Source organism: Artibeus jamaicensis, unplaced genomic scaffold (assembly GCF_021234435.1).
Source record: "Artibeus jamaicensis isolate MK-2021 breed Jamaican fruit bat unplaced genomic scaffold, CSHL_Jam_final contig_851, whole genome shotgun sequence".
NCBI classification, from domain to species: domain Eukaryota; kingdom Metazoa; phylum Chordata; class Mammalia; order Chiroptera; family Phyllostomidae; genus Artibeus; species Artibeus jamaicensis.
Genome location: NW_026521986.1, coordinates 15,655,008 through 15,675,649, shown reverse-complemented (window position 1 = coordinate 15,675,649; position 20,642 = coordinate 15,655,008). Strand labels below are relative to the sequence as shown.

The window sequence follows — 20,642 nt, the reverse complement described above, 5'->3', positions numbered from 1 at the left end:
TGTTTGCCTTATTTTGAAGGATTACTTCCCTGCTCTGCAGAGGGATATTAACCACATTGCTTTTGGATTTTTACCACCTTGAGGGGCTGCAGTTCACAGAGGAAGCTCAGTGAGTACTTAGGGCTCAGGGAGTAATTTGAAAACAGAAACAGCCAGTGCGTAACTAGACTTACGACTCTGAGTTACGTTCCCTCCGGGGCTTTGGTGCATCAGTGTAAGTTCTGGGTTTTATAAAGTGGACTTGAATCCTCTCTATTTGCTCATCCCAGTGGATGCTACAGCCAAGACTCTGAACTTCACCTTGTGGGCCTCTGCTGGGGAGAATGAGACACAATTGCCTTAATTTCCAAAGTGCAACGCCCAGGCCAGACCCTTCTGGCTTAGATGAGTGAGCGCCCAGACGGCCAGGGTAATGGAGGCAAACGGCCCAAATGCACTCGTGTTGGCTCAGGGGGATGCCTTGAGTTTGGTTTAAGGGCAGAAACATCTATTTAGAACTTAGACGCTTGTCCTGTGCAGTGAAGGGTTGGACTTCCAGTCCAGGGGTTGGGCCACATCCTTGGCAGTGGCAGTGAGTGGAGCAGCGTCCGTCACTTGGGGTATTTCTGTGGCCCTCGCATCTCCTTTCCTGCCTTGGTCATTGTGGGCAATTCGGTCTTCCACCGTTGTGACATGGTGGCATCTGAAATGTCCTCTCTAAAGTCATCTTACTTTCTTGGTACTTTTTTTCTTGATTTATCTGGCAGAATGGGACAGGGGACTCGAATGACTTCTGGCGGATCGAGGTGATAAACAGAAAACATGGGAACCGGGTCAAAGTGCTGAGAAGCCGCATTCGCTTCGTTCACCTGGTCACAGGCTGTGTCCTGGGCTCCTCGGGAAAGGCTCTGCCCAAGTGGTGAGTCTCTGGGGCGTTGGTGGGCCAACCGAGGCGCGTGCTTTTCCTTTCGCACGGCAAGTGGCCCAGAAGCTTCTGCTCACCCATCGTCTCATGTTTGCTTATTACTAGTGGGAGGTGGAGGGAGAAAAGGCATCAGGTGTGTCACAGAGCAGAGTCCGGATTTCCTTCGGTGTTTTATGTGTGTGGACATTTGAACATTTGTACGTGTGGCTTGTGACAGCTGCCTGGATCTCGAGATCTGTCTAAAATGGGGATTTTGTAGGCCAGAACACACCTAGTGCAGGGGTGCAAAAGGCATGGCCACTGCTTTGAAGAGAGAGGGGTGCCGTGGAGAAAGGGCAGGTGGTGGCCCTTCGTGCTGGTGAGTGGCGGGTCTTCTGTGACTGCCTGTCTTCACAGGGGCTGGGAGCAGGTGGAAGTCACTTGCAACCCGTACCTGAAGGAAACCCTCAGCTCTGTCTGGAACGTGGAGGACCACATCAATCCCAAACGTGAGTGAGGGCACTTCCCGGGCCAGCTCTGACCTTAGAATGAGAAGCCGTTATAGATGCTGCTGCCACTTTACCTCATTGTTTCCACTTTCTTTTTAAATCTCACCTCTTCATACGAGCTGTCTAGAGAGGGAGCTCCTTTTCCTTCCCGGTCACTTAAACTTCGGCTCCTTGAAATGACCAGGGACTGGAGGCCAGAGCTCGCCGCCTCTTCTCACTTTCCTTGCCTTTTGCTGGATTGTTCTCTTCTCCATGGCGCCCGTGTTGCCGGTCCCTGTGTCTCGTCTCCTCCTGAGCCCTTCTGAATCCTGCACCGTGGGCACTCCCCCATCCCCGGGACTTGGTGCAGGCTGGGGCTTCCCCTCCATCCCCTGAGGAGAGCGCCTGCCCTCCCCACATCCAGCCAACATGTTTGCAGAAAGTGCCAGCCTCAGCCCTGGGTCCGAGCCCATAGCTCTGCTCCCGGGCTGCAGGTCGACCTTTCCACTGCGGTGCCCTCTCCCGCCCCATGACTGTTGGATTCATCCTCTGGGCTGTTAGATTGCCCACTCCTTGCTTCTGCTCGATTTCTTCTCTCCAGGCTTCCTGTTTCATTCCTTTTACCACCTAATTTAACCAACCGGCTAATTAATTAACTCAACCACCCTTTGCTGAGTACGATCGGACCATGTGGAGCCCACGGGAACACCAGGGAATGAGGTGGACTGGCCCCTGTCCTCACAGCTTCTGGCCGAGTGGCGGGGGTGGGGGTGGGGGGACAGCATTGGCCGCAGCACTGAAGTGAGGGGCCGCTGTGCCGAGAGCCACAGAGCTCCCGGGACGGGCCTGTCGCCGCTTGCCTTTGTATTTCCCAGGATGCCTGATGGTGCTCGGTACAAGCCGAATGAACAGTCGAGCATGGGGCCAGGCTTTCCTCCCTGTCCTTGGCACCTCCTCCTACGCGCAGTCAGCCTGTCGGGAAAGCTGCGGCGCTCAGGCTCAGCAGCCGTGTGGGCGCCACGCGCAGCCGCGAGAGGGACCGTGCGACACAGCTTGTCTTCTCTGTCCTTCTAGTGCCAAACATCAGCCTGGACGTGCTGCAGCCCAGCTTCCCCGAGGTCTTGCTGGAGTCCCACATGGTGATGCTTCGGGTACGGTGCCCCCAGCCCCTGCCTGGTGGCTCCCCTGCGAGTGCTGGTGTAGTCGGCCTTCAGAGGCATTGCCAGCTGTCACAGGACGCTGATGGTGCTGAAGACGGTGATGATGGTGATGACAACAGTGACGATACCGGTGAAAACTTGTGTAGCCCCCAGGTGCCGGGCACTACTCTAAGCCCTTGAAGGCCTTGCCTAGAGTCCCCGGGCTGAGTGTCGGAGGTGGGCCCAGGCTGGCAGGCTGGCAGGGGCAGCGAGAGTGACTGACACGGTCCTCCGCCCTCGGGGGTGCTCAGATCTGTGCAAGGGGCCGAGCGTGTGAATCAGAGCGTCCTTGGGTGAAGATTCCAAGACACTGGTAGTTCCTTCCATCCTATGAAATTTTGAGCAATTAGGATGAATAGCTAATTTGAGTGTGTCATTTACATGCAGTGTAAAACCCTAACCATGAGCCCCTCATGTTCCCAGGCAGAGGTAGGCCATTTAGGGGCGTGGCTGATTGTCTTAGGGTTTTCTGAGACCCATTGTTTGTGCTCGGTATCTTTAGTAGCTGACCGCAGCTTCGGAGTCAAAGGTCTGAGAACATTTAAGGGGGGAAATCGATACATTGAGGAGTTTTACCCACTAGCTTCGCTTTCCCCAGTACGTGGGACCCACCCTGCTGCAGGGGCTGCTGGGGGAAGCCCCTTTACCAGGTGAGGGAAAGCCAAGCCGGCATTCGGGGGGGACGCGTTTGGAGTCACTGAATCCCACCCCCCGTGGCAGCTGTTCTTTTCCCTCTGGTAGGCCGTTGTGGAGTAGACTTTTCTGGAAGTGCTTGTGTAAGCAATGACAGTGAATACAGTCGACTTCAATCACCAGATTAGATTTAAAAATTCAACTTTTGTCATTTCTGCACACTGGGAGGTGATGAGTTGACAGCAAGCCATCTCTGGGTCACGTCTTCTCTGACTTCCTGCTTGTAGCTGTCACTGTGGCCTGATGACGCAGCTCCTTTGAATGTGTGCCTGTCAGTCAAAGTATCACTCCAGGTCTGGGTAGAATTTTAATACTAAGCCTAAACAGTCTCATTCGTTCTTCCATTGTAGAGTCCAACAAGGAAGGGGACATTGATTTCATTATCGAAGAGGCAGAGTCCCAGAAGAAAAGGGACACAGGGGACCTTCCTTACTCAACTGATGTGGAGCTGGGGTGGGCAGAGAGATCAAAATGGTCCAGACGGCGGGAGCTGCAGGGCGGAGCGGTTTCCCGCCAGCCGAGTGGAGGGCCGGAGGTGTGGGCGGAGAAGGCCTGGCCGGTCAGCGGGACAGGCCCACTGCAGGCGCTGGTGTAGAGAACGGTGTGCAAATGCACGTGCCTGTAACCGTCACAGATTTTTCCTTCCTTCCGTGTCTTGGTTTAGCAAGGGAGCTGGCTTTCTCAGCGTGCAATGTAGTGAGTCGGGTGCCCGTGGCTCACTATAGCTCTGGCTGGGGTCCCCGAGTTTCGGACTGAACGGTACTGATTTGAAGGAGTCGATTCCCCTCAGCTGGTGCTCAGGGGTCCAGAGCGACTCATTCTTCACTCTGGGGCCTTTCCGACGGCCACAGTGGTTCGGGGCCCCTTTGGGTCTGACCCCCACCCAGTGGCACTTTGTCCCTGGGAGAGCAGCACGGCTACTGTGTGGGGGCCTGCAAGGGACTCCCAGCCTCTCCGGTGGTCGGATTAGTGAGGCCCTGAGTGGTGGTTCGCTGAACCAGACCCTCTGGATCTTTCTTCTTTTAAAAAAAGATTTTATTTACTTTTTACAGACAGGAGAAGGGAGAGAGAAGGAGAGGGATGACTGAGGTGAAAGACATCGACTGGTTGCCTCTGACATGCCCCCCTCCAGAGACCTGGCCTGCAGCCCAGGCGTGTGCCCTGACCGGGAATCGAACTGGGGACATTTCAGTTTGCAGGCTGGCACCCAGCCCACTGAGCCACACCAGCCAGGGCCTGGACCTGTCCTGGGCCAGACTGGTGGTTCTCCACAGAGGGTGATTTTGCCTCCCAGGGGATATTTGGCAATGCCTCGAGACGTTTTTGGTTGGCATAGCCGAGGGGCAGGGCTGCTTCTGGCATCCAGTGGGCTGAGGCCAGGGATGCTAACCCTCCTACCCGGCGCAGGGCAGCCCTGCACCAAAGGCTTCTGCAGCCCCACACGGCAGTGCGGCTGAGGCCGAGAAACCCCGACCCGACTCGCAGCGCCTCACTCCTCCTCGGGGAAACGCCTCTCGGTGTATCCTGACGACGAGGTGGGTGCCAGTCCTGGGGGTCAGGATCCTGACCCTCTTCCGTCTGGGTTTGCCGTGTGGACACAGGCCGTTAGCTGTTCTTGGCGGCTGGACTGAAGGCACTAAGTGTGGGTCCCTCAGGCCAAGCGCGCACTCTCAACCGGAGTGACAGCCCTTCCTGCAGGTGGACTGTGTCTCCGTGGGGCAGAGGCCCTCACCTTCTTCATGTGTGAAGCTCAGGTGTTCATGGAGCACAGACAGACTTCAGCAGGGCTACGGTATCACAGTGTCATGGTGCTAAAGTTCGGCCACTCCTCCGTGGCCCTGGGTTTGTGTTCGTAATGGGCCTTCCGAGGGGACAGATAAGTCAGCCCTGGTTTTCTATGCCTCCTCCTCACCCTCTCGCACCTGTCCTTGGCCTGAAAAAGGGGGCATATGTTCTGTGCTGGCAGAAAACAAATCCCCCATTCCTCTTTCTCTCAGGCGGACGGGGTCTGACTGGACTCTCAGGTGGGGAGTGGACGGCTGCTTGTCGGGAGGAGTAAGGCCGTTGTGTAGGCAGGTGGACAGTGACAGAGAGCGGCATCTGGTCCTTCCCGCAAGAGAGAAGGAGCAGAGGTTTCTCCTGACGCCTGGCCATTTATCAGAGAACCTGTGCCGCCCTTCTCTGTCAGCCCCTCCATCGGTCTTGAGCAGCTGTTCTTTGCCACCTTCCTGCAGGGAAACAGTGGCCTCAAACCCAAGGACAATGAATTCACGTCCAAACCCTGGCACTGGCCTGTCAACTACCAGGTAGGGCCCCAGGCTACAGCTCCTCCCAGGAACTGGAGCCAAGAAAAATCCCACTGAGACTTGGTGGAGGTGGGGTGACAGGGCGAGGAGGTGGGGTGACAGGGTGGCCGGAGACGGGGCTCTGTGTCCTGCCCTGGTTCTGACCCAGCCTTCCCGGAGAGCTCACGCAGGCTTGGTGCACTCGGAGCCTCCTGTCCAGGCTCCCTGTCTGTGAAAGGTGACCGGCCTCCCTCTGCCTGGAACGAGGGCAGCTGGGAAGAGCTGGGCCCCAGATCAGCAGCCCGTCCTCTGCTCCCCAGGGCCTGCGCTTCTCAGGGGTCAATGACACGGACTTCCGCGTGTATCTGCTGGGCAACCCGGTGAGTGCCCGCACGCCCTGGTTCCGACCCGCACGCAGGCCTGTGGAGAGCTAAGGCTGTCCTCTCACCACCCTGTCCTCACCTCCACGCAGGTGGTGTGGTGGCTGAACCTGGTGAGCCTTGCTCTCTACCTCCTCTCAGGGAGCATCGTCGCTGTCGCTGTGCAGAGAGGGGCGCACCTGCCTGCGGAGGTTGAAGGTCAGGTCCCTGCGCCTTTCCCTCCCTGACCTGACCCCTGGCAGGCAGGGTGCCTGCAGGCAAGGGAAGGCCTGCCGGTGGAGGGGCCGCACTTTCCCTTCTCCTTTGCTTCTCAAAGCTCAGTCACCAAGTGCCTGGTGCTGTGTCAAACACTGCATCCTCCCAGCACCCCTGGAGGGTAGGGGTTATTGCCCCCACTCCTCGGATTAGGAAGCCAAGGTACAAGAGGTTAAGAAACTCGTCCCAGGACACATGCTTGTAAGTGCTAGAACCGAGGGTCACACCCAGGCATCCTGCATTCGGAGTGTTCGCTGTTAACCTCTGCTCTGCACAGAGCTGCCCATCTTTTCTCCTCTGCCCGTTCCTTGTTCCCCGGCCCTGTCCTCTGGTGGCGGGGAGAGGAGCCCGCACGGCCGTCTGTGGGTCCCCATCCTATTGCTGTTCCTGGCAACTTCAGCTGCCAGGCCACGGACCACAGCACCTGAGACACTCGCACAGGCTGTCTTGGCCTCTGCAGCTCCCTGTCTGAGCAGCCGAATCCCAGACTCCCTCCTGTCCCTCCTCCATCCTCCTGTCTGCCCTCGCCTGGGCCCTGCCGAGATCTGTGTGGCCGCAGAGATGTGGGAGATGGAGGGTCGGGGAAGCTGCCTTTAGGGCGTGCGGGATTGTGGTCGTGTCGGAGGCCGCACCGCCTCCTGCTGTGGGTGCTGAGGCCTCTCTGGGTGGGTGGGTAGTGAGCAGGGCTCTTGAGAGCCAGCTGCTCCTGTCTTTTGCCAGCTGCTGGAGGGTTGCTCGGCTTGGTCCAGGTGAGGGGAAGAAGGCCCCATTAGGTGGTGTGGCCTCTTCGTGTCCCACAAGGAAGGAGCAGAGCGAGCCCAGGTCTCTGCCCCTCCCTGCTTGCTGACCGGGGCTCCGCCCCTCTGACCAGGGCTGTCCCAGGTGCTGCTGCGAGGAGGCGGTCAGCTGCTTCTTGGCTGGGTGCTCCACTACTTCCCGTTCTTCCTGATGGGCCGGGTCCTCTACTTCCACCACTACTTCCCCGCCATGCTCTTCTCCAGCATGCTGACAGGTCAGCACCGCCCCCCCCCCTCCCCCGGGGCTGGGCGGTGAGGTGGTGGGTGGGTGGGAGGGCCGAGGCCCCCTGGAGCAGCAGTGCGGGGAGGGCAGCTCTCTGACGGGTGGGGCTGGGTTTCTCTCCCGTCCGCCAGCCCTTCTGTGGGACACTCTCCTGCGGCTCTGTGCCTGGAGCCTGGCCTCCTCTCCTCTGGCCGGCAGCATCCATGTGGTGGGAGTCCTGAGCCTGCTCCTGGGAACGGCCTACAGGTGAGCGTCCCCTGCACCTTGCATTGCTGCTGCCCGCTGCCGCCCTGTTGCCTCAGCCCCGGGTGCGTTGCAGCACACCCTGGGGTGCTCTCAAGGCGTGCTGGTGCCTGGCCTCCGCCTCCAGAGGTCTGACTCATGGGAGCCCCATTTGGGCCCCCATCAGCCACAGTTTTCAAAGCTCCCCGGGCGACCCTGACACAGCCAGATAGATGGGAGTCGTGGGGCTAACTCTGCACTCTTTCCTTCAGTACCTCAAGCTGAGGGTGCCCCGCTGCAGTCACAGTGGCTCCCTCCTAGGACAGCGCACAGTGGGGTCAGGGAGGGGGGGGCCCCGGGGTGAGGGGCACGTGGTGTGGCTCCGAATAACCGGAAGGAGGGTGTTATTTGGAAAGCCACCCGCCTCTCCCCTCCTTGGGGGCCTTGCAGTCCGCCTGTGGGGAGTCTGTGTCCTGTCGGGCCGGGGGCCACAGGACCATGTGGACAGGGGGTGGTGACCTGTGGCCTGAGGGCACTTCCACATTCTAACAAACGCTCTGGTCTCTGGGCTTCCGGGGAAGAGCCCTCTCCCATATTGTCATTAAGTCGGCGTCTCCTAAGCTCTCAGGCTACCTTGTGCCGCTGGCAAACTCGGGCAGGCAGGGTGATGGGAGGGAACAGGTCTGGTAGGTGGAGAAGCTCCCATGGGCTCCCACAGGAGGAGTGCTGCTCAAAGGCCCGGGGGGCCGCTGGTCCCCGCGGAGGCCCCGAATGCCAACTGCCTCCCTCTGGACTCTCCCTCACAGCTTCTACCTCTTCCACCCTCTCGCTTACGGGATGGTCGGTCCCCTCGCCCAGGACCCCCGAAGTCCGATGGCAGGACTGAGGTGGCTGGAATCATGGGACTTCTGAAACCACTGCAAGGACTCCAGCCTCAGTCCAGGAACTTCCTGGGGGACAGCCAGCTGTGGGGCCAGGCCCCGGACCCTCCAGCTGTGGCGGGAGCTGCCCGAGGAATCCTGTTGCCTGCTAGGACCACGTTCCAGGAGCAGACCCGGACTTCACCCCAGCACTAGAGGGAGCCACGGCTCTGCCTGCAGGTTCCATCAGTGGCGCTGGCTCAGCCCCCGAGGACAGGACAGCTCCGCTCAGATGCCTTCCCCAGCACGCGCTGCCTGAGGAAGGATGAGTGTGCGAGAGAGCGGGTGGGAGTGTGAGGGCACATTCATCCACACACCTGTGGAACATAGACTGTGACTGGACAGCTGAGTGTCACACACTCTAAGAAATGGTCCAAGGTGACAGTTGTATCTTCTGGTATCTTTTTCACACTGAATTCGGTTTGCAAGTAAGGCCCAGCAGCAATCCCTGGACCTCCAAGAGGGCTGAGGGCACTGACCCCGCCTTGAGCCGTCAGCATGGGCGGAGCAGCTGGGGTGGGCGGAGCTGTGCTGGTGGGGTGGGCGGAGCTGTGCTAGTGGGGTGGGCGGAGCTGTGCTGCTCCCCTCCTCACAAACGAGCACTGAGCGCCCCGAGTGGGGTGGAGGGTGGCCTCACTGCAACGTCCCCGTGTGGCTGCCGCCAGGAAGTCTGCGTGGCAGCCGGTGACCGGACTGCAGTGTGCACAGGGGACCGGGCTCCCGCACGAGGCAGCCGAGGACCCACCAGCCCTTGGCTGGCCCTGTTGGCCCTTGGCTCCTCGCTCTCTGAGACTGTCACACGATGAGATTGGCAGGAGGAAGGGCGTGCTGGGTGCCAGAGGTGGTTTCTCACTCCCCACGCTTTCTTTTTGTATCCAGCATGGCTGTGACGACATGACAGATGTGTTCTCCCAGTGGCTGGCGCACCCTTGGGCCCCTAGCTGGGCAGCCGAGGTGGATGTGTGGCAGAGCAGGGGCCTGTGTGGCACCAGTGTCACTCACTGTGTGTCCCCTATTTTTACTTTTCAAGTCCTCCCCTGCCGACACCCCCTTTTACTCCCCTTCATTCCCCTTCCTCTGTGTCATGGTCTCACTAGTCTCTTTCTCCCTGAAGACCCCAAGCACCTAGAAGCGCACTGACACCTCTCCTGTCACTCTGAAGCCCAGGCAGGAGGCTCAGAGCTGTTCCTTTCACTTCCTCCCCAGATGAAAAGGATTAAGAAAACCCTTAGGTCACAACAGAACCAACTCAAGGCCAGCCCTTCCGCCTACCACCCCGCCCCCCAGGGCATGACGGCATATTTATTTGGTCTCAGAGGACCGTGATGCTTCGAGGTTAATGCTGAGTCCCTGCCACACTCCATCTTCTCTCCTCTGTAGCCTCTGTCAACTCTGACAGGGTCACAGCTCTTTAGAGCTTCGTCAGAGGCGGTTGCCATGGAGACTGGAAACTGGTCCTGGGGACAGGCTGTGCTTCCTACTGGGTGATGGGGAGGGAAGCTTCTGGCCATACGTGGACGTTCAGAGCATCATTAAAGTTAATAGAGGAAATACACCAATATCAAAAGCAAGGCACGTTTGGTAATTAGATCTGGGGCCTGATGACCTCCCTCTCCCAGGGCTGCCGCCCTTCTGACTTCCCCAGCAGGAAGCGCTGCCTCCTGTGTGCTGAGTCTGGACTGCTTGCTTAATTGCGTGTCCGGAAGCCAAGGAGACCAGGGATGGAGAAACCGCTGCTCACCCCTTCCACACTGGCCCTGCCCTCCCCTCCTTCCTGTAGGTGGGGTTGGTTTCTTCTGAGCTGGGTGGGGGCAGCCACCTGGTGCACTCCTGGAGGTAGAGCACAGGAATCCGAGCTTGGCCCTGAGCAAAGAACAGTGGCATACAGTGACAACCAGGAGGTGGCTGATGTCCCTTGTGCCTTGTATTTCCTAATAGGAATTCTTGGGAAGAGAGGGGTTCCGAAGGAGCCAGAGGGGTAGCCACTCTGAGTGTGGGTGTGGAAGGCGGGTCTCGGGCAGCTTCCTGCCCATCTCCCATGCAAATTTGGCCACACTGGGGACAAAGGGTTCCTCTGTCTCTTGCACTGCTTTCCAAGGATGGGGGAAAGACAGTTGTCTGCTTACTCCCTCTCCTTGCCCAGACTGGCAGCTCCTTCTCTGGGGACAAGGCCACGTGGTTTGCTGCAGCTCCAAGCACTGAGGTTCTCCTGTTGGAAGATGCTGGGAAGAGGGGCTGTGAGGGTGGTGCTCTGTGGCCTCCAGCCCCCGTCCCCACCCCAAATTGGCAGAAATAGACACGTCCTACAAACTCGCTGGTGGAGGAAGAACACATTTGTTGGTCAGCCCACCCTCCAGCCAACTTCTTGAGCCACAATTTATATTTTTTAAAAAAAGTTTCCACGGAGAATCAGAGGCCATTTACTTTTGTAATAAATAGCTCTCACGTTGAATGTCGTGTCGTTCTTGTACGTCATCAAATTTGACGTGCCCTCCGGGTCCCAGAAAAAGAAGAATGTTTTGAATGCAAGAACCGTTCTCCTGGGTCTGGTGTCCGAGGCGGTCCTTGTTCCGGCCGGGGCCCTGGCCTGGGCCGGGGAACCTGATTTTACCCCAGGGGGCATTTGGGCCCTCCCACGTACAGGGTTACTGGAGTCGTGTGGGTTATTTTGTTTTATTTAAATTTGTTGCAAAATACATAAGCTGGGCCTGCTTTGTTTCTTTTTATCTACCCGCACAGTGTCGAAAGGGGTGAGAGAGAGAGAGAGTCACAGTCGTGGACTTCCGAGACAGCTCAGCGGCCCAGCATTGCAGCAGCTGCCATTCTGTCCCCATCTCGAGAGGGACCTTCTGTGATCAGGAGGGATGTCAAGGATCCCAAGTAGCTAAGAGCTGACTCCGGTTGGACAGCAGATGGGGAGGAGAGGAGTGGCACCACACTGGGCAGTGGGGGTCTTCTGGGCTAACTGACCACCTCCCTCATAGGACCGAGAGTGTCTGGAGGCGGCGGGGGTGGGCGGTGTGCCGATCTTCGGCCGCTGGAACGTGCTGAGGGCCAACAGGTTAGAAAAGGACCAGACAGTCCGTGACTGGCCCACTTTAGTTTCCCAGGTCCTGACTCATCTGTGACACTTGATCTTGTGGAGGCCCAGTGCAGTCAATGCTGTTTCTGTCCCCAGTCTACCAACGAGAGATTGAATTGCTTGCCTAAGTTCCCACCATTAGTAATCAGTGGAACTGGGACTAAGCACCAAGTTGGTTTTTTTCTGCCTCTCCAGCCTGGTCCTGGGTCCAGAAGCACTTTCCCAGGACACCTGGGCAGACATGCATCCCTTGAGGAGAAGGCCTGGGCTCAGCCAGAGGTGTCCAGAGGTGTTCAGCCTATTCCTGTGGCCATTCCGCTTGACGAGTTGACAGTTCCTGTAGGGCTCGGAGGTTCCTGGCGCACCCAGACCAGTGGTTTCCAGGAGGAAGAAGGCCCTGATTTGTAGCATTTGTCAACTTGCATGGTGTAAATACTCCCACCATCTCCTGTTTCAGGCTACCGACCGGATGTCACTGTGTGAGTTGGAAGCATGCAGACACGGGCTCTCACAGCCATCCGAGAGCCAGTTCCCCTCCACCGCTGACGCAGACCCGGCGACCTTGGCTCATCTGAACTGTGGACATGGCGTTTGGCCAGAGTCCACTGAAGTGAGGGAGGCAGTGGCGTGTGGAGGCCTGAGGATGGGCCAGGGCGAGACCTGAGGTCAAGTCCTGGCCCTCCCACTTGTTAACTATGTGGCCTCGGGTTAGTTACTTCTTTGCCTGCGTTTCCGCGATGGTCCAACGAGGGTACAGTAGATAGTACCTACTTTGTAGTATTGTCACGAGGATGAAAAGAGTTCATGATGCAAAAAAAAAAAAAAATTAACGATGCCAAGTGCCTTGCACAGTGTCTGGACATAAATGCTCGACAAATGCCAGCTCTTTATTGCTGTCGATAACTGATTCCAATGGCGGCACTGGCTCTAGAACAGTATTTGAACTCTCCCCTCAATTAGCACCTCCAGCCCAAGTTGTGGGCAGGTGCCAGGCAGGGAGGGGAGCTCCTGGGACTTCTTCCCAGTCACTCAAATGCAAGTTTAGACCCTCCCCTCTGTCTCTGGTTGGAGAACAGCACCTCAGCTGCTTAGGCCCAGCTGGATTCTTGGGCCTTTTCTCCAAGGGGAACAGAGGTTAGACTGCGCTTAGCCCTCTTCTGGCTCCTCCTGGCCCTAGAAAGACAGAGCAAGTGCTGACTTCACCACTGAACTTGCTAAAGCCATTACCTCCCATTAACTTACCAGGCCCCAGACCCTATCCCAGGGAGAGAGGAGGCAGGACGGGCCCTGCGGCAGACGCTGCCAGGAAAATGCAAACAGGGTGGAATGGGGAGATTCCAACCAGCCGGGCAGCCTGCGTGGAGCACAGGACGTCGGGGCACTGAAAGGAGGTAAATGTCCCTGGAGCTGTGACCTTCCCCCTGTGACCTGCTGTACCTGGCTGCAGGGCCACAGGCTGCCCCTCTGGAAGTCTTCTCCCTGAGGGCCCTGGCCTTCTCCCTGCAGCCTCTGGCCCCTTTGCATTCTTCCTTGAGGTTCTCTTGGACTCTTTAGGGTACAAGCCAGGCTGCCTTACAGCCTTGCTCCCCTACTCCAGCCCAGGGACCTGAGATGTGTGGCAAGACGGGAAAGAGAAGACCAGGGGGTCCTTAGGGAGTCTGAGGGGGTCCTCAGACTCCGGGGTCCTTAGAAGAGGGAGCGCAGCTGGATGGCCTCACTGGACTTGGTTGGATGCAGTGAAGTGTGTTCCACTGAGCCCTTAGCCCTGATGTAGGGCCACATGGAGAAGTTTAGGAGGCGTGGACTCAGCAGGCCTTGCCTGGCACAGGGCTGGCCGTGGAGCTGCAGCTATTCATGACCGATGGCCCAGGATACCCGCCCACCTCCTTTGTATCCGTGAAAACAGAGGAGGTGTACTGAGGTCCCCGGGGAGCTCAGTACCCACCCCAGCCAGACGCTAAGCCCAGTTGAGGAAACCGAAAGGAGCGAACAGACCAAGAAGACAGGCTCAGACACTCGCATATAGTAAACGAGGCTGAAAAATGCGCTGCTCTCTCCCAAAGCTGGGCCACTAAAACCAGGCTGGGGCCTGGGGCACTTCCGTGCTTGAAAGAGAAAGTTTAGGTCTAATGGGCAGGGGAACAACTTGACGTCCTGAATGGCAAGCACGAGGTTCTGTGCCTGAACTTCTATTTAATAACATAAATGGTACTTCTAATTAACCTTTTTAAAAGTCTATTAAAAATCATGGGATAGTAGAATGTTCAAGCTTAACTCCCTCCATGTCCGGGTCAGGCAGTGCCCACAGCTGCTGCACCCAAGATTCCCCTCCTGCCCCCGCACCCGCCCCCCCCCCAGCAGAGCCAGGTGGGCACTGGAGCCCACAGATCTCTACAGATAGTCTCGGGAACACCCAGCCTCGCTGGGAAGGGCCATGGTCTGGGCCTGCCATTGAGAGCCCTGGTGGCCCGGAGGTGGGGTGATGCCTCAGTCACATCCAGAACCAGGGCAGAGGGCACCCCCTGCAGCCTGGTCACAGAGGTAGGTGCCCAGGCATCCTCAGGTCTGACCCCGCGGAGGAGGGAAGGGGTGACAGACTCAAATGCGTCCAGGCGCTGTTTGCGTGAGGCTGGTGGAGAGCCCACCTGCGTTTATCAAATTCCTGACTAGTAAGTGGGTGGTGATACTACCACCGGTTTCCAGGTGAAAACCTGACGCTCTGTGATTTCTGTCAAACTCTGAAGCTGGAGTTGCCCCGGCCACCAGGTCGCCTGGGGCCAGAGCCAGTTGCCCAGAATCGCGCGCTCTTTGATGGACAGAGAGGGGCGGAGGAGCGGATGCTTTAAAACGCCCCGGTTGGTCATTCCCGGCGGTGCGAGGCGGGCACTCTCAGCCACGGGGCGCGGGGAGCAGTGGCCCGAGCAGGGTCCCCAGAAGCCTCAGAGGGGCGCCTCCATCTACGGTCGGGAAGGAACAAACCCTAGGGGCAGAGGCGCAAGGCCTGCCAGGGTGCGGAGTGTCCCACGTTGCCTCGGAGATGGGACCTCACGTGTGGTGACGGTGCTGGAGCCCCGAGGGTCCCACCCTCGTGCCCTGCATCCCTGGGCGGGCATGGAGCCCCCAGACCCCGAGCTGATCCGGCAGAGCTGGCGGGCGGTGAGCCGAAACCCACTGGAGCACGGCACAGTGCTGTTCACCAGGTGAGGGTGGCCCGGGAGCCTCAGGTTCAGGGGTGCAGGGGCCAGGTCAGGAAAGGGTTCGAGGTGACTGGCCCAGCTCCAGAGGAGGGAAAAACTGACCCTCCGGATGTGCGCAGAGGAGGTGGGAGCAGCGACCCCTTCTGCTCTCACCTGGCTGAGGGAGCTTCTTGCTTCCAGCGGCGCACATCCGCACATCCCTCCCCACGAGGCTCTCTGGGGGCGGGAGTGGGTCCTCACCATTCCCTTACACCCAACACCACCCCCGGCGCTGCACCTCATGGGTGTTTGCTCCTTGGATGGTAACTCCAGGGGTGCCCACCCTGGCCAGTAAGGGAAGACTGGGGTGCCCATCCCCAGCTCTTACAAGGAGTGTGGGCTGGATGGATGCCTGGCTGACAGAACATGGGGTCCAGGCCCCAGGAGATCGCACTTGCAGCAACCAATGGAAGGTTAAACCTTTCCAAGGAAAGGACCAAGCTAGCACAGAGAATGGGGAAGGGATGACAGACGCCAGAGTCTCACCACTGGGAAGAGGGGTAAGGGGATGCTAGCCCCTAAGGGGGAGGGGGAGGCCAATCTGTAACCTCAGCTTGAGGGTCTCTTGGCAGCCTCTCTGCCAGCACCAGAGAGGCAAGAACCTCCCACCATGGTTCTCCAGGAGCCTCAGCTCCCTGAGCCAGCCCAGAACTTCTGAGGAAGCTTTTGCAAACTCCACCCCACTCCCAACTCCCACCTCTCCACCCCTACCTTCCCTTAAAAGGGAAAGAAATAACCCTGATGAGCCCTCCCAGAAGTGGCTGAGAGCTGCTGCTTTGCTTCTCCATCTCTGTCTGTGCTTTCTCCGGAGCCCTCTGTTTACTCAGGTACCCTCTGTGGTTGCAAGCTGTGTGACCTTAGGCAAGTTACTTAACCTCTCTGGGCTCTTGTTTCCCCTATAAAACTGGGATAACTATTGTACCCACTGTTTAGAATTGTGAGGAATACGCTAGTTAACTGTGTGTAAAGTAGTCAATGCTCAGCAAGTGTAAGGAGTTCTTAATATTATTGTTATCAGCACTGGCCAGAACCCTCTCAGTCCTGATGAGACTAGAATATTCTGGCCCAAGAATGGGAAGGGCGGAGAGAGGAGACAGAGAGAGAGAGTGTGTGTTTGAGGATCCCTTCCCGCCCCAGCACCCCTCCACTGTTTATGGAGGGGCTGCCACATGCCAGGTCCTGGGAGTGGCCCGGGGACACATGTTCTTTCTAGGAAGGAGGTGCTATAGTTTATGGCCCCAGCTCGGCCACCCCCACTGCAGGGGCTCACATCCAGGGTTGATGCCGGGACCTCCCCCTACAGGCTGTTTGACCTGGAGCCCGACCTGCTGCTCCTCTTCCAGTACAACTGCCGCCAGTTCTCCAGCCGGGAGGACTGCCTCTCCTCCCCTGAGTTCCTGGACCACATCAGGAAGGTGAGGGGAAGGCCCCTGCTCCAGTGGCCTCCGAGACCCAGCAGAGCGCCTTCCTGGGAGAGAATGAGGGACTTCGGACAGTGAAAATCCTTTCAGCGTTCTGCCCCAGCCTGGTCTTACCCGCCTCCTGCTCCATCCCTCTGCGCTGAGCTGGGCCCAGGCTGAGGCACCGGGGTCAGCCTCCTCCTCCTCCTCCTCCACCCTGTGCTTAGTCAGCTGGCATTAGCTCTGTCACTGCCCTTGGCCTTGACCCCTGGCTTCTTCAGATGGTGCTGGTGCTCATCTACTAGGGGTCTCTTCTTATGAACACCAGCTGAGGTTTTCTCAGAGGCTCCCGCAGGGTCTGTTTCCCCTCATCCCAGGCAGACAACACTGTCCTGCAGGCGTGTTTAGGGCATTGAGCCCCACAGAAGAGGAGGCTTCTTTCAGTGTGTAATATTAATAGTTTGGCCGTCACACACTGAGAGCCTACTGTATGCAGACACACATTGTTTTCCATTCTGATCCTTGAAAACCGAGTGTCCTGGTGACCTCTCTTACCTCCAGTTGAGACCCCCAGGTTCTGGACTGTGGCTGTGAGCAGGGAGATCACTCTGGCCGTTCTGTTTCACTGTCATCTTGGCCTTGACAGGTGATGCTTGTGATCGATGCTGCGGTGACCAACATGGAGGACCTGTCCCCACTGGGGGAGTACCTGGCTGGCCTGGGCAGGAAGCACCGTGCAGTGGGTGTGAAGCTCAGCTCCTTCTCGGTGTGTGAAGGGGCCCTTCTCTGTCCTGAGCTCCTGGCAGGAGGCTGCCGCTCTCTGCTCATCCTCCCTTATGTCCACATTACTGTACCCTCCCTCACATGACCAGGGCTGGGGGCCTCGTTACACACCTGCTGTGTGACCCTGGTGCTGCCTTGACCCCTCTGAGCCTCCAATTCTTCTGTAGTGTGACTTCTCTTAGAACCGTAGAAAGTTAAGAAACCTGTGGGATTTGCTGGTCTGTTCAGTTTTCCATTGCTGCGTGATAAGACCACCCCAAACAAACGAGGATTTCTAATTCCTCTGGACTCAGTGAAGTGGGTCTTCTGTTCCCCATGGTATGGCTCCAGTCACTCATGCAATGCCTCCAGCTGGGAGCCCGGCTGGGGATGGAATGTCCAGGGGGACCCGTCATCCTTGCAGTCCCTCTCCCTGCAGCCTCATCATTCAGGGACGTGGCCAAGCTTCTGTCCAGGGCAGCAGCCGGACAGAAGGGAGCGTTCCAAGAGGACAAGCCCACATGGGCAAGTGCTTTCCAGGCTCTGCTTGCACTGCTCTCGCTGATGTCCCGTGGACCAGAGCCCGTCACACAAGTGAGCCCAGGATTAAGGTGGGGGGCCGCTGCTCAAGGCGAGGTTCACTGGGGGCTACTGAGGTGACAGTCTACCACGTAGTCCGGTCACCTTGCCAGATGGTAAGCGCCTTGGGGAAGGGACCAGATGGTCTGGTCCTCCCTCTCCCCAGTACTAGCGCCGGGCCCAGCCTTCAGTGGGTAGGCAGTGAGTATTTGTGGCATAAATCAACCTCATTTTATTACGACGAACAAGTGAGGGCTGTTATTTTTGTTGAAGGCCTACTGTGTACAGATGCTGTGCTAAGAGCTTTTCATCAATGATCTCGGTTAATCATTTCAACAACCCAGTGAATTAGAACTTCTTTTTTTTTTTTTTTCACTTTCTTTGTTTAACTGATGAAGCAACTGAGGCTCAGAGAAATGACACGACTCGCTCAAGGTCACACTTGTGAATGGCGGAGTCAAAAAGAGAACTCAGGTCCATCTGGCTGCAGAGCCTGGGCTCCGGGCACCGTGAATGCTGCCTGCAGGGGGCACTCTGAGGCCTGGGGGCAATGACTTTGCTGGGTCTGAGCTGGGGGGTCCCAGGCAATGCCTCAGCCTCACTCATGGGGTGGTCACAAGGCTGGGAGTGGGGTGAAGTGCTTTGTTCACTATAAGCCTCACATTTCAGGGGGAAAGAGGGCACAAAGTGGCACCCAAAGATTGGGACAGAGTCCTGCTCAGGGGAGAAGAGAGGCCCAGGAGCCCCTCCCAGCCGCAGGCCTCAGCCTCCTCACCTGGGGAGCAGGGAGATGCCTTCTTGCCTGCGGAATGACAGAGCTCCTTCCTCCGCAGACGGTGGGCCAGTCCCTGCTGTACATGCTCGAGAAGTGCCTGGGCCCCGCCTTCACGCCGGCCACGCGATCAGCCTGGAGCCAGCTCTACGGGGCCGTGGTGCAGGCCATGAGTCGAGACTGGGATGGCGAGTAAGAGGCGGCGTCTGCCCAGCGGCCTCCACCTGGTGGCCTTCCTCTGTCTGTGTCTGTCTGTCGGTCTGTGTCTGTTGTAGCCCGGGCTCCCCCAGGCCCGCCTGTGTCTTGCTTCTTGTCCCCTTGACCGTACTGGAGAGGTGATGGAGCAGGCCTGGGTCTCCACCCCCGACCCCCCGAAGTATGGACAGGTGGCTTTTCCTTCAGCAAAGGGCTTCTGGATTTTCCTGCATCCTCAGTGGCTTCTTCCCTGCCTGCCCTCTTTCCCCGCTGGTATCTCTTCTTCAGCCATGAGGAGAAGCAGCATTTGGGTGGCGCTGGAGGCCTGGGGCCAGGAAGGTGTAGGGCTCTTCCGTCAGCACCCCTCTTCGGGTGAGCCTGGGCCAAGTGGGGGACGGCCGACCCCCAGGCACCTTCTTTAATGCTTTACTCTCCCAGGGAGTTTGCTTTTCACAAGGAAAGGGGAGGGACAGCTTTAGCCTTCATGGCAGAATCCCAGGCAGGTCAGCAGGAGAACTGCTGAGGAAGGGACAGGTGAGGGTCTGTGAGGGGCTCATCAGGGCCTCAGGGACCTACCGCAGTGTCCCTGCAGGATCCCCCCTTCCCTCCCTCAGCGCTTCTGGTGGCAGCTCCCATATTGTCACTCCACAGGAGCCAGCTAGCCAGCCAGGGTGGGTGGGGTGGGGCTGTGGCAGCCCAAGGAAGGAGGGGTGACTGCATTCCGAGAGCCCTGGGTCTCCTCTCCCCAGCCTTCCTTCCTGCCTCTGTCTGCACTGTAGGCGGGCCCGCCGAGCCCCATCTCCATGCTCAGTGTGTGCCAGCACTCAGGTGGGTGGATAGGCAAGAAAGCAGCCCCTCTACCTTCGCCCTGAGCTGCCCGCACTCTTCTCTTTTGCTCTGCGCTGTGGTTGTGTAAACTCCTGAGGAATAAACCTCTTCTGTGCGACTCTCTGACCCTCTGGGACTGGTCTTTTCTTGGGTGTCAGCTTGTGTCAGGTGAAGCTGCAGAGCAGTGGATCTAGGGCAGGGCAGGAGGATGGGGTCAGGTGGGCCACTGTAAGAACAGGTAGAAAAGAAGAAAAGGGCCTGGGGAAGCCAGTGGTGGAGATGAAGCTAGGGGTCTGTGCTGGAAACTGCCGGGCAGGGCACCGAATCCAGTTCTTCTTCTGCCTGGGCTTGACTACATTTCCCAGCCTCCCTTGCAACAAGATGGGTCATGTGACCACGTTCTGGCCAGTGGAATGTGTGGACATGGATGCTATTCCCAGACCTAGACCCCCAACCTCCTGCAAGCTACTCTGTGCTCTGTCATCCAGCTGCTGGTTTGGTACAGACCTCACAGTGACCTTGGGGGCCATGTGTTGAAGCCACAGGGCCATTAGCTGGAAGGAGCCTGGGTCCCTGAATCACTGCTTGGAGGAGAGAGCCCACTAATCAGAAGTGCCTGGTGGGGCCCAGGTACTTCTCCTGCAGGTAGAGCAGAGACTCATTTCGAATTTTACTGGAAAGAGACATAACTTGTACTGTGTTTGTGTCATTATACATTTGGGGGTTAGGGACCTGCTAGCCCCCCTGCCAGGGATAGGAATGGGCCAGGTGCCAAGACAGCAGCAGCAAAGGGCACCAAAGACTCTGAGGAAAGCTCGTAGATCCTCCTTGGAGGGGAAGGTGGTGATCACAGGGCCGGCTTTTAGGAGACATTAAATGAGTTAACCTGGAGTGTATACTGGGGTTGAAGAGCAGGTGTGTGTGTGTTCAGGAGGGTCAGGCAGACAGGGTGCAGCATTAAGAGTGGACATCATGCCAACAGGCTTGGAGTGAGCCCCCACTCCCTGCTCCTGGCCTCCAAGGTGTGGGGTCCTGGAGCTGGGCTGTGAGTGGCTGGAAGGACTGTACCCAGGTCACTGTCCTCACCCTGAGGCTTCAGTTTTCTCAGCAAGACCGAGGCTGCCGCTGCCAGCAGAGCCTCCCAGCTCCCAGCCAGGCTCCGGGGGTGAGGCCTGCCAGGCAGTCTGCCTGCAGGCGTTGGGGCTGGAGCCCGTTGGGAACGTCGTCCCACTGTGGCACCGAACTCGGGTTTTTCTCGAGCCCCAGAGTAGCCACTGAGACGGGGCCTGCACACTGTGTAATCTAATAACAGCCCCGACTCAGGAGGCCATGCCTGGCCTACAGTCCTCGAATGTCTGCCACCCACTCAGGTGAGCGGGGTGACGTGGCTTTGGAAAGACTGAGCACTCTCCTCTGACCCGCGTCTTCAGCCATCTTAGCACG

General features: G+C 58.1%; 2 protein-coding genes across 2 annotated transcripts in view; both read left to right on the top strand.

Annotated features, from left to right (window-relative positions):
• POMT2 (protein O-mannosyltransferase 2) overlaps nt 1-10,797 on the top strand; it is a 42,111-nt gene extending 31,314 nt beyond the window's left edge. The window contains exons 13-21 of the mRNA XM_037145261.2: nt 747-898; nt 1,301-1,392; nt 2,446-2,522; nt 5,498-5,569; nt 5,869-5,928; nt 6,021-6,126; nt 7,055-7,195; nt 7,335-7,449; nt 8,232-10,797. Coding sequence (XP_037001156.2) covers nt 747-898; nt 1,301-1,392; nt 2,446-2,522; nt 5,498-5,569; nt 5,869-5,928; nt 6,021-6,126; nt 7,055-7,195; nt 7,335-7,449; nt 8,232-8,337 — 921 coding nt within the window. The 3' untranslated portion in view covers nt 8,338-10,797. The remainder of the gene's footprint in view (nt 1-746; nt 899-1,300; nt 1,393-2,445; nt 2,523-5,497; nt 5,570-5,868; nt 5,929-6,020; nt 6,127-7,054; nt 7,196-7,334; nt 7,450-8,231) is intronic.
• A 3,136-nt stretch (nt 10,798-13,933) lies between these two features.
• On the top strand, nt 13,934-18,760 carry NGB (neuroglobin). The gene is made up of 4 exons (XM_037145273.2): nt 13,934-14,627; nt 15,967-16,078; nt 16,710-16,829; nt 18,238-18,760. Exons 1-4 carry the CDS (start codon nt 14,239-14,241, stop codon nt 18,370-18,372), a joined length of 756 nt encoding a protein of 251 aa, XP_037001168.2. The 5' UTR covers nt 13,934-14,238; the 3' UTR covers nt 18,373-18,760.
• The last annotated feature ends 1,882 nt before the right edge of the window (nt 18,761-20,642 follow it).

Bases quoted from the DNA above. Each gene is read 5' to 3' on its own strand.
- NGB (XM_037145273.2), top strand. From the start codon at position 14,239: ATGGACAGAGAGGGGCGGAGGAGCGGATGCTTTAAAACGCCCCGGTTG. The intron at 14,628-15,966 runs GTGAGGGTGGCC...CTCCCCCTACAG, and splicing joins GGCACAGTGCTGTTCACCAG to GCTGTTTGACCTGGAGCCCG. The intron at 16,830-18,237 runs GTGTGTGAAGGG...CTTCCTCCGCAG, and splicing joins TGAAGCTCAGCTCCTTCTCG to ACGGTGGGCCAGTCCCTGCT.